The sequence below is a fragment of the Cydia pomonella genome, unplaced genomic scaffold (assembly GCF_033807575.1).
Source record: "Cydia pomonella isolate Wapato2018A unplaced genomic scaffold, ilCydPomo1 PGA_scaffold_202, whole genome shotgun sequence".
In the NCBI taxonomy this organism is placed as follows: Eukaryota; Metazoa; Arthropoda; class Insecta; order Lepidoptera; family Tortricidae; genus Cydia; species Cydia pomonella.
Window position 1 is genome coordinate 479,239 of NW_026907842.1, and position 16,239 is coordinate 495,477.

The 16,239-nt window shown below is 38.9% G+C and overlaps 1 protein-coding gene across 2 annotated transcripts in view; it reads right to left on the reverse strand.

Moving 5' to 3' along the window:
• Positions 1 to 7,175: 7,175 nt before the first annotated feature.
• Positions 7,176 to 16,239, reverse strand: part of LOC133533767 (elongation of very long chain fatty acids protein 7-like) — a 33,620-nt gene continuing 24,556 nt past the window's right edge. For both annotated transcript variants that reach the window (XM_061872809.1, XM_061872808.1), the window contains exons 6-8: positions 12,256 to 12,392; positions 11,081 to 11,263; positions 7,176 to 8,097 (exon numbers count right to left, since the gene is read on the reverse strand). In XM_061872809.1, coding sequence (XP_061728793.1) covers positions 7,990 to 8,097; positions 11,081 to 11,263; positions 12,256 to 12,392 — 428 coding nt within the window. In that variant the 3' untranslated portion in view covers positions 7,176 to 7,989. The remainder of the gene's footprint in view (positions 8,098 to 11,080; positions 11,264 to 12,255; positions 12,393 to 16,239) is intronic.

Consider the following 16,239-nt stretch of genomic DNA (forward strand, 5'->3'; position numbering starts at 1 on the left):
CGATTTTGTAGTGTACGAGCCGTAACTGAGCGTTCTCGTCGGGCACTTAATCGGATGTAACGGTCCTCTTGAGCAGTAGTAGCACGAATCCTACCTGACCCAGGTCTCCTTGCAACACTACCGGTTCGCTGAAAGCGATTCCAAGCATTTTGGATTGCTTGACGAGAAAATCCTAGCCCCAAAGCCACCGAACGCTGTGAATTACCTTCTGCAACCAATGTAGCAGCCCTGGTTGCAGTATTCATGTCCATATGTCTTCGATGTCTCTCCATTATTCATTAAAACGAATATTTAATGAATTTCCTTAAGAAAACCTTATTTTTTTGGACAAAAACGTACGAAAAAGAGCAATTATTGAACACCGTAAAACAAAACAAAAGATCATAAAAAAATAAAATCGTTCTATTTTTTTTAATCAGCCAGTATATTTCAACAAAAAAATAAAGTTTAGATTCCAGTTCGTGACATGCCTAAATTGAATCTTACTTTTTAAGTTACGCTGATTAAACTTAAATAAAGTAGCAGTCGTCAGTTGGCCCTTATTTTCTTTTGAGTAGTATATATTTCTCATAAATATGTCTAACGTTTACCTATACTGATTACGTGAATAAGATTTATGCTTTCGAGTTTTTATTTTATTGAGACTTATTTTGTGCAAAACGAAAAATTTACCGATACAAATTTTAGATACAGTTTCTAGGGTAGTTTTTGTGATGCCATCTCTCGGATAATGCCATAAAAACTAACTACCATGTCTCGCACAATGCGTATTGACCTAAATTGAACCATACCTCACGAGCTATATAATAAGAGAAATTGACAATAGATGGCGTTACTCTGTGACAAGTGCTGTAAGGTTGAGATTACGAATATTGTAAAAACAAACAAATTAATGTGGATAACATCACAAGTAAGTAGCTAAAGCACTTTTGTCATGGAAATCAGAAACAACGACGGTAGGACGGTACCACAAACACCCAGACCTGAGACAATGTAGAAAAGCGACATCTTGAAAATCTATCAGAAATATCTATGGTATGTTTAGCTGTGATAGTCTTAGGGCACTTCTTCGACCCGAGCATATTGTGTGACTTTAGTGGCCCAATTTTTTAAATTATATTTTAATATTCGAATAAATAAAATAAAAAAGTAAGGAAAGCCTTCATGTGATCATATCAGTTTTTAGTATCACTGAAATCAAACACTTGATCTACACTGAAACCGATTGTAAATAATAATAATTGTCAGTTCACATTTTACTTTTTTAAGAGGCCTTATTCCTACAGACGAGTGTATTTTGTAAAATGCTTCCTTTTTCATTCAAGATTACGACGTAACTATTAGTATTTATTCAAAAACTGATAACGTACTTAAATAATCGTTTCCTAAACTAGGGGCTCCAACAGTTCAAATTTTCATTTTCTCTTTTAAACCTCTTTTTTAATGAGGTTTTTTGGGAGTCTTTTCCAAATTTTGCAGTGAGATGTGGCGTTTCGGTTCTCAATTTTGCTATAAACAAGAATCATTTGGTACATGAATGACTACAATTTGATTCAACATATCTCGTACGAGGGGCTGGAATGATTAACAATCGAAGATTCATTTGAAAAAACTGATAAAATACCTTCCGAGTTTTCTTCATTTTTTTGGCGAAAACAGGGTTTTATTATGTTTTATTTCCGCAAATTGTACGCATATTTTGCTTTAAAAATAATATTATAGCAAACTGTAACTTTATGTTAACCTATAAAAAAAAAATCGTAACTATGGGACCTACATTGCCGTAAATTTATATTTTTTAAAAACACCTATAAATCACGCTGCAGCGACGCCCCGCTCTCAGTCCGCGCGGAGCGCGCTTAGAGGACGGACCTGTGCTCGATTGTCAGGCATTCGTTGCGATCGTAATCAGCTACGGAGTTCCGAGAAGTGCTATATACTGCGATTAGAAAATCTTAATAAAAGTTCATTTTTTACAGTATGCCTAACAGACTAGCTTATTGATGGATTTTCAGTGTTACTTTTTTTTTAATACTAAGTCGGTGGCAAACAAGCATACGGCCCGCATATGTACGCCTGCAACTCCAGAGGAGTTACATGCGCGTTGCCGACCCTAACCCCCTCCCGCCCCTCGTTGAGCTCTGGCAACCTTACTCACCGGCAGGAACACAACACTATGAGTAAGGTCTAGTGTTATTTGGCTGCGATTTTCTGAAAAACGCATTTTCACTTGAAATTACGTTAGGGTTTGCATTATTATTTTTGACCCGGATGAAGTCCAAGTTCTCATGATGGAGTCGGGAGTTGGTCACCAGAACTCCTAATCTACTAATTATAATCCCATCGTGTTTGGGCTCAAAAGATTTGCCCTGACGAACACCATCGATCTAGATGAGGTCCAGGGTCTCATGATGGAGTCAGGAGTTGGTCACTAGAACTCCTAATCTACTCATTATAATTCCATCGTGTTTGGGCTCAACAGAGTTGCCCTGACGAGCACCTTCAATCTAGATGAGGTCCAGGGTCTCATGATGGAGTCAGGAGCTGGTCACCAGAACTCCTAATCTACTCATCATAACTCCATCGTGTTTGGGTTCAAAAGAGTTGCCCTGACGAGCACCATCAATCTAGATGAGGTCCAGGGTCTCATGATGGAGTCAGGAGCTGGTCACCAGAACTCCTAATCTACTCATCATAACTCCATCGTGTTTGGGCTCAATAGATTTGCCCTGATGAACACCATATCTAGATGAGACCCAGGGTCTCATGATGGAGTCAGGAGTTGGTCACCAGAACTCCTAAACTACTCATCATAACCTCATCGTGTTCGGGCTCAATAGATTTGCCCTGACGAGCATCATCAATCTAGATAAAGTCCAGGGTCTCATGATGGAGTCAGGAGTTGGTCACTAGAACTCCTAATCTACTCATTATAATTCCAACGTGTTTGGGCTCAAAAGATTTGCCCTGATGAGCACCATCGATCTAGATGAGGTCCAGGATCTCATGATGGAGTCAGGAGTTGGTCACCAGAACTCCTACTCTACTCATCATAACTCCATCGTGTTTGGGCTCAATAGAGTTGCCCTGACGAGCACCTTCAATCTAGATGAGGTCCAGGGTCTCATGATGGAGTCAGGAGCTGGTCACCAGAACTCCTAATCTACTCATCATAACTCCATCGTGTTTGGGTTCAATAGAGTTGCCCTGACGAGCACCATCAATCTAGATGAGGTCCAGGGTCTCATGATGGAAGCTGGTCACCAGAACTCCTAATCTACTCATCATAACTCCATCGTGTTTGGGCTCAATAGATTTGCCCTGATGAACACCATCGATCTAGATGAGGCCCAGGGTCTCATGATGGAGTCAGGAGTTGGTCACCAGAACTCCTAATCTACTCATCATAACCTCATCGTGTTCGGTCTCAATAGATTTGCCCTGACGAGCATCATCAATCTAGATAAAGTCCAGGGTCTCATGATGGAGTCAGGAGTTGGTCACTAGAACTCCTAATGTACTCATTACAATTCCAACGTGTTTGGGCTCAAAAGATTTGCCCTGATGAGCACCATCGATCTAGATGAGGTCCAGGGTCTCATGATGGAGTCAGGAGTTGGTCACCAGAACTCCTAATCTACTCATCATAACTCCATCGTGTTTGGGCTCAATAGATTTGCCCTGATGAACACCATCGATCTAGATCAGGTCCAGGGTCTCATGATGGAGCCAGGAGTTGGTCACCAGAACTCCTAAACTACTCATCATAACCTCATCGTGTTTGGGCTCAAAAGATTTGCCCTGACGAGCACCATCGATCTAGATGAGGTCCAGGATCTCATGATGGAGTCAGGAGTTGGTCACCAGAACTCCTAATCTACTCATCATAACTCCATCGTGTTTGGGCTCAATAGAGTTGCCCTGACGAGCACCATCAATCTAGATCAGGTCCAGGGTCTCATGATAGACTCAGGAGTTGATCACCAGAACTCCTAGTCTATTCATCATAACTCCATCGTGTTTGGGCTCAAAAGATTTGCCCTGACGAGTACCATCGATCTAGATTAAGTCGAGGGTCTCATGATGGACTCAGTAGTTGGTCACCACTCACCAGAACTCCTAATCTATTCATCATAATGGTAATTTGATGGTGCTTGTCGGAGTAAATCTATTGAGCCCAAACACGATGGAGTTATGATAAATAGATTACGAGTTCTGGTGACCAACTCCTGACTCCATCATGAGACCCTGGACTTCATCTAGATCGATGGTACTCGTCAGGGCAAATCTTTTGAGCCCAAACACGATGGTATTATAATGAGTAGATTAGGAGTTCTAGTGACCAACTCCTGACTCCATTATGAGACCCTGAACATCATCTAGATTGATGGTGCTCGTGAGGGCAAATCTATTGAGCCCAAACACGATGGAGTTATGATGAGTAAATTAGGAATTATGGTGACCAACTCCTGACTCCATCATGAGACCCTGGACTTCATCTAGATCGATGGTACTCGTCAGGGCAAATCTTTTGAGCCCAAACACGATGGAATTATAATGAGTAGATTAGGAGTTCTAGTGACCAACTCCTGACTCCATCATGAGACCCTGAACATCATCTAGATTGATGGTGCTCGTGAGGGCAAATCTATTGAGCCCAAACACGATGGAGTTATGATGAGTAGATTAGGAATTATGGTGACCAACTCCTGACTCCATCATGAGACCCTGGACTTCATCTAGATCGATGATACTCGTCAGGGCAAATCTTTTGAGCCCAAACACGATGGAATTATAATGAGTAGATTAGGAGTTTTGGTGACCAACTCCTGACTCCATCATGAGACCCTGGACTTCATCTAGATCGATGGTACTCGTCAGGGCAAATCTTTTGAGCCCAAACACGATGGAATTATAATGAGTAGATTAGGAGTTCTAGTGACCAACTCCTGACTCCATCATGAGACCCTGAACATCATCTAGATTGATGGTGCTCGTGAGGGCAAATCTATTGAGCCCAAACACGATGGAGTTATGATGAGTAGATTAGGAATTATGGTGACCAACTCCTGACTCCATCATGAGACCCTGGACTTCATCTAGATCGATGGTACTCGTCAGGGCAAATCTATTGAGCTCAAATACGATGGAATTATAATGAGTAGATTAGGAGTTCTAGTGACCTACTCCTGACTCCATCATGAGACCCTGGATGGACTTCATTCGGGTCAAAAATAATAATACAAACCCTAACGTGATTTCAAATAACACTGAAACTCTATAGCACTAATGTGCGCAAACGATTGGCATCTTGACTAGGCAGCATGGGTGCGTAGCCACCATGCCAATCGATACGACAACGAAACACTATCTGTCTCTCTCTCGTACTAATATGCACAAACGATTGGCATCTTGGCTGGGCAGCATGGGTGCGTAGCCAACATGTCAAACGTTTACGATACGACAAGGAAACACTATCTGTCTCTCTATCGCACTAATATGCGCAATCGATTGGCTTCTTGGCTAGGTATCATGGGTGCGTAGCCAACATGCCAATCGTTTACGATACGACAACGAAACACTATCTGTCTCTCTATCGCACTAATATACTTTATTTATACCTGCAGTCATTTACTAACTTCTTCATTTTCCATTGGCGTGAAAGAGACAGAATAAAGAGCAAGGGTTATAGTACACTTAGTAGTAGTGTACATAAAAAAAAAACTACTGTGCATATACAATAAAATAAAGAGTGCCCATATGATATCATATGACACTAAAATTAATGTTGCTTGAAATTATATTGAAAACTATCAAGATTATTCTAGTCTGCATTGAAACGCGCGTCGCGTTGCCGGCGCTCGCGTACCGAGCGCCAACGCCATCTATCGAGCGTTATTTCGTGAAATCGGAGAACGCTCCAAGGATTAAGGGCTCTTAAGTTTATGTTATAAATAGTTATAATAACCGAGCAAAGCTCGGTCGCCCAGGTACTAATACGTAAAAAAGCAAAATATAACTAGGACTGCAGTCCACGAATAGCAATTGTATTGTTAATACTATAATTGATGGTTTTTTTTGGACGTGAACATGAAATCAGTCTTTTTTCCACTTTTTCCTCTGTTTAAAATACTGGAACTGATTTTGAAAATTATTATGATAGGATTTGGACACCTCGCTGCGTAGACAAGATGTCAATCGTTAACGCTCCGTAGCGAACGAAATGCAACTGTCTGCGTCGCAAGAATATGGAAGAGTGATAGAGAGAGATAACTACGCTACTATACGGAGCGTGAACGATTGGCATCTTGTCTACGCAGCCTGATAGATGATGAAAACCTCACCTAGTCAACATAAATCCTTTCAACGATGTGCAAGATTGATGATTGTATATTTTATTACTTATTTTCTTCGTCTGTTAGCTCATAAAAGGCATACATATGTGGAACTGATCAGTGATTATGAAGACTAAAATAATCTTTACTCCGTGATAAACTGATGTATCTACATGAATTTAATGCAAATCGAATTTCATGAAGACGGCACATCATTAAGTCTAGGCAATAAATACTAAGTTTAGGCTCAGAAGTAACCTACGCAAAATACGAATTTAGCAGCGACTCGGTCATGTAAACGGCCACATTATGTATTTCCCAAGACCCTAATAATCATTTGCAATGCTATGCAGATTATAGCAGCCTTGCCGGCAAAGTTCATGTGGAAATTGGCGCCCGACGGTCCCGAGGCTCGGTAGTTAGTCGGTTGGCCAACAACTATTAAAGTAGTTATCGATCTTTTTGTATCTTTACTATTTGGTTTTGCCATCACCAATCCTGAGTGATGGTGGTGATGAGTCCTTACTAGGACTACTTAGTATAGGTACATTTGTATCGGGAAAATTTGATAAAATGGATGCTTCATTGCGACTAATACATACTGCTCCATCCACATCTACCTCATAATATTGATATGAATGATTACACACACAATTACATAAAGAATAAATTGTTGATTAATTTCGCATTCTGTTATTTAACTTACTATCGGTAAGAAAGAAGAATAATTGTAAAATATCGCTGTCATTAGGTGTCATTTCGTCGTGTGCATTACTTCCAACTCTGATGCCGATACCTATAGCTAGTGTGGTAGGGGTATTAGATGAAACACGAGAAAAATACTGTAAACTTCTTTATTAAAATAATAAATAGAATAGCAAAACAGTGAATACGCAGTATTATTTGAGCATATCTGTCGCGACAAGCAACCGGCACTTCACATTGCACAACATTCAAAGCATTAATACACCAAAACATGATACAAAATAATAATTAAGTTTAGTCGGCGAATCGTCGCCCGCGCACACATCTACATAACCTACCAGCGGCCCCTGCCGCCGCTGCTCCCGTACTCGCGAACAAGTACATATTAATGTCACAACTTAAATGCAATCTATACAGTATTCACACAGACCCGACACATTGTGTCGATTCATAAATATACTTGTTCATTTTTTGGTATTAACAGTAGACATCATATACGTGAAAGAAACTACGAAAATACATTTCATTTAGGAAAATGCCGAAATAATATGGACACTGGACACCTTACAGAATTTTATGGTAACGTACATTTCAGTTATTCGCATTATGGACTACCTAAGCGATAAAGTAATATTTACAAACGATCCACTACCCTCCTCAAAACGTAAGCCGAGACCCGAACGTTACAAAAACATTATTATTTACAGTTACGACAAAATACACAATGCCCGTCCACGATATCGCGAAGAAATTAAAGTAGGATCTACAATTGTGACTAAAAAATTACAGACCACACCTCATTAGACATCCTAGTTCTCGCCGAATCGATAACAATTCATAAAATATATTCGGAATATAGTTCTGTACTTAGAGAAATTACAAGGCATTCGAGTTGCGGTGAGTTTGTGCATTAAGAAAGTTTCGTGTAACATGTCCGCAGCAGCCGGCACTACGAGACGGGCCGCCGCCGCACGAAGGCGTCGGCGGCCGACGACGCGTACGCGCTCGGCACCGCCGCGCCCTCCTTGTAGCCGCGCGTCGCGTCCACGTCCACCGCCTGCAACAAACGGAATCATGACAAACGCCACGCCTGTTCAACTACCATTTTATTGAACTCTAGTAATGACTAGGGGTGACAGCTGGTAGCTACAGCTACCTGAATCAAATGAGTGGGGAGGCAAATGGTTGTTTCTGAAGCATAGGCGGACACAAACATGCTGTCTGTTTTCTTCGCTAGCATTACCCAAAACCCGTCGTTTACCCGTTTCTGTTACGTATGTCTGTTACTTCTTCACGCTTAAGATTACTGAACCGATATAGATGAAATTTGGTATAAAGATATAGTCCGCGCATCAATTCCGTGCATTCGGGGGTCGAGGAAGTGGGAAGACGTGCGCCCGTAGGTCGCATCGCACCCCACACTCGCCCGAAACCAGTGTCGGCAATGATACGAATGCATGTTTATCGAGTTGTTGATTAAATCTGCTAGTGTAAATTTGTTTGTAGCTACATTCGCCCAAATCTAGATGTTTTCTTAAGACGTTATACCTATAATTATGTAATTGTTAAATATTTTTTTAATAATTGAGTACTCTAACTTTAATAGTAAAATTTACTGATACGCACCATGTGCACGTTTTTGTAATTGCCATGACAGTCGTATTGTTATGCAATACGCCGCTAGCAGACTTTTTTTGCGTGTTTATTACCGTGTATATATTTTTGTTTTGTCGGGTAGTTACCGGCGTGAGAATGCGATGCCATCTGCTCGACCGTTATGGACCGTGAAGTACTCAGCTTTATTGGCAGTCAGTAACTTCACGTCACGTTAAAGTAACGTTTTAAACGTATTCTAGTTTTGAGGTATTTGTCTATGGGCTAATATTTGCCTGATGAAAAGTGTTTAAAATATTTTCACTTCATTATACAATTTACAAAAAAGTGTATTTTACCAAAAACACATTAATCTTTATTTTCAAAATTAACTATTTAACTTGCACGCGGCGGCAAACAAGTTGCTTGTTATCGATAACGTAATATCGAGAAAATCACAACACACGGTCATGACGTCCGACATTCCTTACATTCCTCATCCTTGCACCGACTTCGTGCGCGGACTATAGTTTGAGTCCCGAAAAAAAAAGATAGTTATTATCAAGTAAATTATCATTCCACACACATGGTCAAAAGCTAGTACGTAATTAATACGATACTAATTGTCATTTCATATCAACCTTATTCTACACAATAGCCTTTAGTAGTAAATTAACGTAAATCGATAAATGAATTATCTCCGTACGTGGAAACGATGTAAAAGTACTTCAATAAAAATAATCGCGCCTCTGTGTGATTGTCACAGTGAGAGAAGAATTATCTCTATTAAAGCTAAACCTATTCACGCAGACATACAAATTAAAATAAAAACTGCAGACACGTGTAGAGACACGCGTGATCCTTTTAATTTCCTCGTACTATGGAATGAAATTATAATTACTATGGAATAACTAACACTGACGTTTCTCCCACGCTTTTAGTTCGCTTCACAGTCACTTTAGATAATGAACAAAGTAAACAATCAAACGAGAAAAAATCGCCCTGTAATCACTTCCTGCCCACTGTTAGTCCTTTCGCAATTAAAGATTAATAAAAAAGACTATCATTGATTTTAATCTCTCATAAGCACAAGTCGGACTTGCGTACCGATGTAACTTCTGTACGCACTTGGTAATATACATCCCTTTAATTTAACACTCTAATTCTATATAAAAAAAAAAACAATTGACCACCCCTTCTAACTTAGTTACGATTCCGATTGGCGTTTATGGATAACGATTGTCACTACCCCTGATTCTGCAGTCTGCACAGTATCCAGCCCAGTTCTGTCATTTCATCTTGCAACTTCAATGAAGGCCAGTTTCACCAACCATAATTAGCGGACTGACGAACGTCACTCAGCAGTTATCTATGAAACGTTCCACACAGCAAACGAACGCTTTGACGGTGACAGACGGCTTGGTGCAACCGACACTAAGTCATGCATCACACACATTATGCCATGCTGATTTAAGTAGTTTGGTGTCAAGTTTTTGTTAGGTTAGTTTTCTTGTTGTCAAGTGTTTGTTAAGCAAGTTAGGTTAGAGAGAAGACGAACATAAAAGATGCAGACTAAGTTCAACGGCGTGTTGCAACAGGGCGTAACATTAACAAACTTCGTTTAACATGACATACATCGAATTGCGTCCGAAAGTAGTATCTCCGGGCAGTCGCGGCCTTGAGGCATTAAGCAATTTCGCAAGACGGTATTCCGTGCAAGTCTTTACACTTTTACAAAACTACTACCTACTACTAAATGTCGTTTGAACTTAATGGCCAAAATGTAGCCTTCAACGGCAGTGTACCTAATACTAGGAAATATACAAAATAAAGAAGTCAACAACATTCGACATATTAACACAATAGTTACCTACTACTTATGCAATACTACAAGAATGTATATTAAAAACATTGAAGTAAAGGATTCTAAAATCGTTAAACGTATTGGTTAAATTGGTTACGCAAGTACAGACACAAAGTAGTAGTTTACTGCCATTACTACATATGACTTTTGAGGGAGGTAACAGGTAAATTGGATTTGAAGTAATCTTTTTAGATAACAATACATTTAAAAACCAAAATAGCTTATGCAGGTGTATGGGACTGGGCCGGATCAGAGATTTTTATTATTTTATTTTATTTATTGTATGGGAAGTTTCACAGATCTCTGCTGCGAGACGTTGGTCAGTATATTAACTGTGGTTGGTGCCATTGGCCCTCAATCAACTATCAAGAGCATCTCATGGGGGCTGCTAGGTGACTGAGCTTTGATGATTCATAAATTCGGACACGTGACAGAAAAACTGGCAAGCATGTTTCCAGGAATCAAGCAGAGATAAATGAAGCGAGAACACTAGAGCAGGCAAGTCAGTAATCAATTCAATAGATCGATTAAGTCTAAATGAGCCTTTGGGATTAGGTGGAACTATCAAGTATATTAAGCTTACCATACAAAGTCCATCGGCGCGTTTCTGCACCTTCTGCGTGTATCTCGCCTTGTAGAAGTCGCTGAAGAGGAATAGGAAGAGGAAGCCGTGCATGGCGATCCAGTAGACGAACACGTGCGGGTACTGGCACGACGGCCGGAACAGGACTTGCAGCTGGTGAGTGAAGATCATCACGAACTGGACCTGCAAACAATAACGTACTCGGTTGTAATGGGGCTCATTGTTCAATAATGGTGCTTGGTGGTACGAGAAGGTAGAGTGCCTCGTAGAGGTTCGAATATGAACAATTCTATTCTCTATAGGTAGTTATCTCGTGAGTCATATGATAATCTAAACCAAAACTACGAGGGTTCTAAAATACGACGAAGCGTGCCGAGATCACATACTGTCAGTTTAGCATGTCGAATTGCCCCTAAGGTAGCATAACAAAAGATATTAAACCCTATTATTATTGATAGAACAAGACTCAAATTAGCCTGGCAAATATTTAGCTGTCCGTGATTATACATTGCAATAGTTTACGGTTGCATAAAACGAATTTAATAGATTGGTTTTAAACATAATTTAAATTGATTGACAAATTATCAACCTTAAGTAAATTCAAAGCCTAAACATACACATTAAAGAACATACCTACAACAGAACTAATATCTATTCAAAAATAGACCTGCGGTTTTTACATTCAGTCACAAAATATATTTATTGCCGATCTAATATGAATATGACAATTAAAGCAAAACCTGTTCCTCTAAACAAGTTATTTTCCTATCGCGGACTACTAACTACTACTAGACGGAGTACATAGGTACATATAAAATAATACGATGCAAGCCGTAAAGTTTTTGCATCGTACGCCCTTTTGCTTTAATTTTGTACTGTCGCATTCTCGTGGCTAATATACCGCGAGTAGTGTTATATGATTTAATGTACATCATTTAATGCACGGTCTATTGGGAGGTAATCTGTGAATACCATACAAGTGGAAGCTTCAGGGTTGTTAGTGATGTTACCTATGCAAATGTGACATGGAGGCAAGTAACCTTTACACGTGTTAAAGGGCTAGGCGATGCTTGACGCAGGCGTTAAATGATTTAACTATAAACATACATATTATGTATACCTATCTCAACGTCGTATCAAGAGGGGATACAATGTTAATGTACAATATGACTTACCATTTGGAAAGCGGTGAGGTACTTCTTCCACCAGATGTACTTCTGGTACTTGGGTCCCATGGCTGACACCATGTAGTAGAAGTACATGACGATATGCACGAACGTGTTGAGTAGCGCGAAGAATGTGCTGTGGCCGCCTGTAGAAAAGAATAAAATACATGTAAACTTTACTTTTTTTATGATATACGCAGACGAATCGTCTGATGGTGAGCGATTAACGTCGCCCATAGACACCCGCAACACCCGAGAGGTCGTAAGTGCGTTGCCGGCCTTTAACATTGCCGCTCTTTTCTTAATTAAAGGTTTGAAGATCGTATCGGTCCGGAAATACCGCAGACGACAGATCATTCCTCAGTTTAGCTGTGCGAAGCAGGTTGTTTCTGAAGAAACGCACAGTTGAGGACTGCCAACCATCTAGGTGGTGAAGATGGAAATGTTGTAACAATTCCTCGGAGCACTCCTCGTGATACATGCGATAGAAAAGAGAGTAAGGCTACATCTCTACGCAACGCCATCACCATTGAGTCAAGACGATCTGAAATACGCTGGCAGCTGACAATTCGAGTCAAACGTACCGGCTTAACATAATTCGAAATTATTTAACCAATATAAATCAAAATAATATATAATTTTCGCCGCCGACAAGACGTAGATAAATTTAAAACCGGGCAAGTGCGAGTCGGACTCGCGCACGAAGGGTTCCGTACCATTATTTAAAAACGGCAAAAAATATGTTTGTTGTATGGGAGCCCCCTTAAATATTTATTTTATTCTGTTTTTAGTATTTGTTGTTATAGCGGCAACAGAAATACATCATCTGTGAAAATTTCAACTGTCTATCACGGTTCATGAGATACAGCCTGGTGACAGACGGACGGACGGACAGCGAAGTCTCAGTAATAGGGTCCCGTTTGACCCTTTGGGTACGGAACCCTAATTATACTACTGTAAAGCAAGTTCCTCTTTGTTTCCAAAAAATATGTACGTTATTGTGTTTCCGAAAATAACTTACCGTGCATGTCAACCAAACAGTAAAAATCCAAATTTCGTTATTTCGATGAGGCAAGAAAACGAACGAACAAACGAAGTAGCTCGCGGTAAGCGTTCAATAATAACTTAAACCAATTTTACAAATAAGCCAAATATTCGCAAGAACATTTGTATAAATAAATGGGGATCCAGTTGAAAGGGAATCCATTACATAAGATAAAACAATTCGACTTCTTAGTTAGTAGAGCGTTCAGGCGTCTTCTTGCCTTGTTACAGTCACCATTGCATAATTATAATTACGATTAAACTGAACATTTTGTACAAAGGAAAGGCATTTAAGTCACTTCAATATATAAAGTAAAACTTCTCAATAAGGTTCCTTTTTCTACATGTAAGTATAAACTGCCAGCCGTGAGACACTACATCGGTGATATTATCCACAAAACTAATAAGATCATTGTGGTTATAGTTTCGTACATGTTCCACTTTAGACCTCCATATTATAGCACTAAAGTGGCAGATATACCTACCAATAATAAAGAAATGAGAAGTACCTCTGTATGCAAGTGCCTTGCCGCCATATTTGTATAAAACATACAACATACAACTATTCGACTCCTAGTGAGTTCATCAGTAAACAGAGATTTGCGTACCAGCTTAATTTGAATAGTTCACGTGTCATAGAACTTAAGTCATTGCGTCAAACGGTGACTTGTCTAATTCAGAGTTCAGTGTCACAAAAACAATGCTAGTTCGTTTAATGGTGTTTAAAAAGATAAAGTAGGTATTGAATCACAAGGAAACCTTGACTACATTGTGTTAAGATAATGTAGTTATGACATTTTTTTCTTTTTCATTTCATTTCAGCCTAATCTATGGCAAGTCTATGTATCTAATACTATCTAAGTCTATGACATTGTGTCAAAATTCAAATGCGAAGTTAATAAAAAATAACATAGGTAATCATATTTGTCAATGCGTCTGGTTTTAGCAAAAATATTGATCATGTTTATTATTCAATATGACGTTATCTTAGATTCTACATTGTCACGTCGACTCTGCTAATTGAACGAAAGAGTAACACAGTGGTAATAATTCATTGTTTGTCCAATTCAATCCATAAAAGTAACTTTAGCTAACGGTACAGTAAAATGGCAATTCCGGGTTTATATTTACTTTTGTAAAAATACTCCGTAGAAGGTTATGAGTAGTGGAAAAAAACATTTCGGAAAACGATCCTATAATGAAGCAGTTGCTAACTAGCTGATGGGACGGGACTATATCAATCTGAATTATTCCTGGTTAAATTAAGAAATTTTAGTAATTATTTTTTTTAAATAATAAAAAAGAAGTTAAATACCTAATGCCTGAATTAGGACAATCGACAGAAACATAAATAGGCAAAAGTGATACAGGCGAAACAGTCGCGTGAAAAACAGCACCGCGCAGTTAGCTGCTTGGATAGGGTTAGCCCTATTATCCCCCAAGCTAATATTATTTGAAATATCTGAATTAAGCCTAAATACTCAGCATAATAAATCGCTATGTGGTCACCATATAGGTAGGTGCTTTTGTACTTTGTTAAATATTACACCACCGCGAGCCGCGCAGCACAGTGGCGGCCTACACTATTGTATACATCTTACGATTGTTTACACCTAGAACTCAAAGTACACACGAGTACAGCTCGTAAACATGAACTAAAATAAGCGGTTGCGGTGTCATAATAATGAGTATGGGAGTGCCAATGTGCGGTGTCCGTAATTTTTACAATATTTTCATTTCTATTTTGACAATCGCATTACCTAATTAGCGCAAAATAAATAAAATATCTTAATATGCGCGTTAAAAGATACATAACAAATAATACGAAAATGAAGAACAAATTAGTTATTGTATTGGCGGTAATAAATTAACAATTAATTAAGTTTTTATGTTGTCTTATTGTGTTTTTGCTTGCTATTGTGATTATTTTTAGCTTGTTTTCTTAACCTAACCTTCTGACTGTTATGATTATCACGAGCCCTGACAGCAAAGTTTCAGCAACAAAACGGTTGTATAACGAAATTAACCATGACCGCGAGAGCTCAGCGACGGCCGAGTTGCGTCGCCTGCTTAATTCATCGAACGGCGATTAATCACCAGTAAGTACGATGACTCACGTCACATCGTTTTAGAAAGTGCTGATGCATCAGTCTTACATTCGGCCTTCGACTGAAACAATTCGTCGGAAACGTTTAGATGTTTCTTGTTGCATACAAATTAATCTAGACATGCAATCTTATCACAATTGTTTGCTCTCATTAGTTATTGAAAGTTTATTGGATAATGTGTGTTCTTGTATTTTACTCGAAAGAGGATCTATAACGATCAGGGAACAAAGTAAATATATCATCTCACTAATACATAGGTCAGTAGATAAGTTTTACAATAGACAAATATGAAACAAAGAGGTGGCCTGTCACATACTTTTTTAAACTATATAACCTTAGACAATGAATGGCCGGAAAAGTTTTACTTTCTTTTTAAATTTACTTATTAAAAAATCTTAACGTTGTATGGAATGAAAATGTTGTATAAAATATGCGTAAATCGTCCTTAGCCCAAGCCGACGTTTTCAGTTATAATATTTTTTTTATAAGTAAATTTAAAAATGAAGTAAATGTTTTCCGGCCAAACATTGTCAATGGAAATATAGTTTTCTCCAATATGCTCGGAAATGTTCACCTTATTGTAGCAAAAATAGTACGGGACGTTCTTCGTTATGGTCAAACTCAAATTAAAAAAATCAAACCATTATTGTCGTGTTTTAGCGGACGGGAAAGTTATTACTGTATTTTTTTACTTTTTAAAAACATGTATCCACTAAGAAAAACGCATACAGCCAATTAATATAGCTGCGTCTACACGACCCGGTAAGCATCATTACAAGCTATAGGATAGAGTCGTGTAAGACTGACGACGTGTATGATCGTGCGAATACTGCTTAATAAA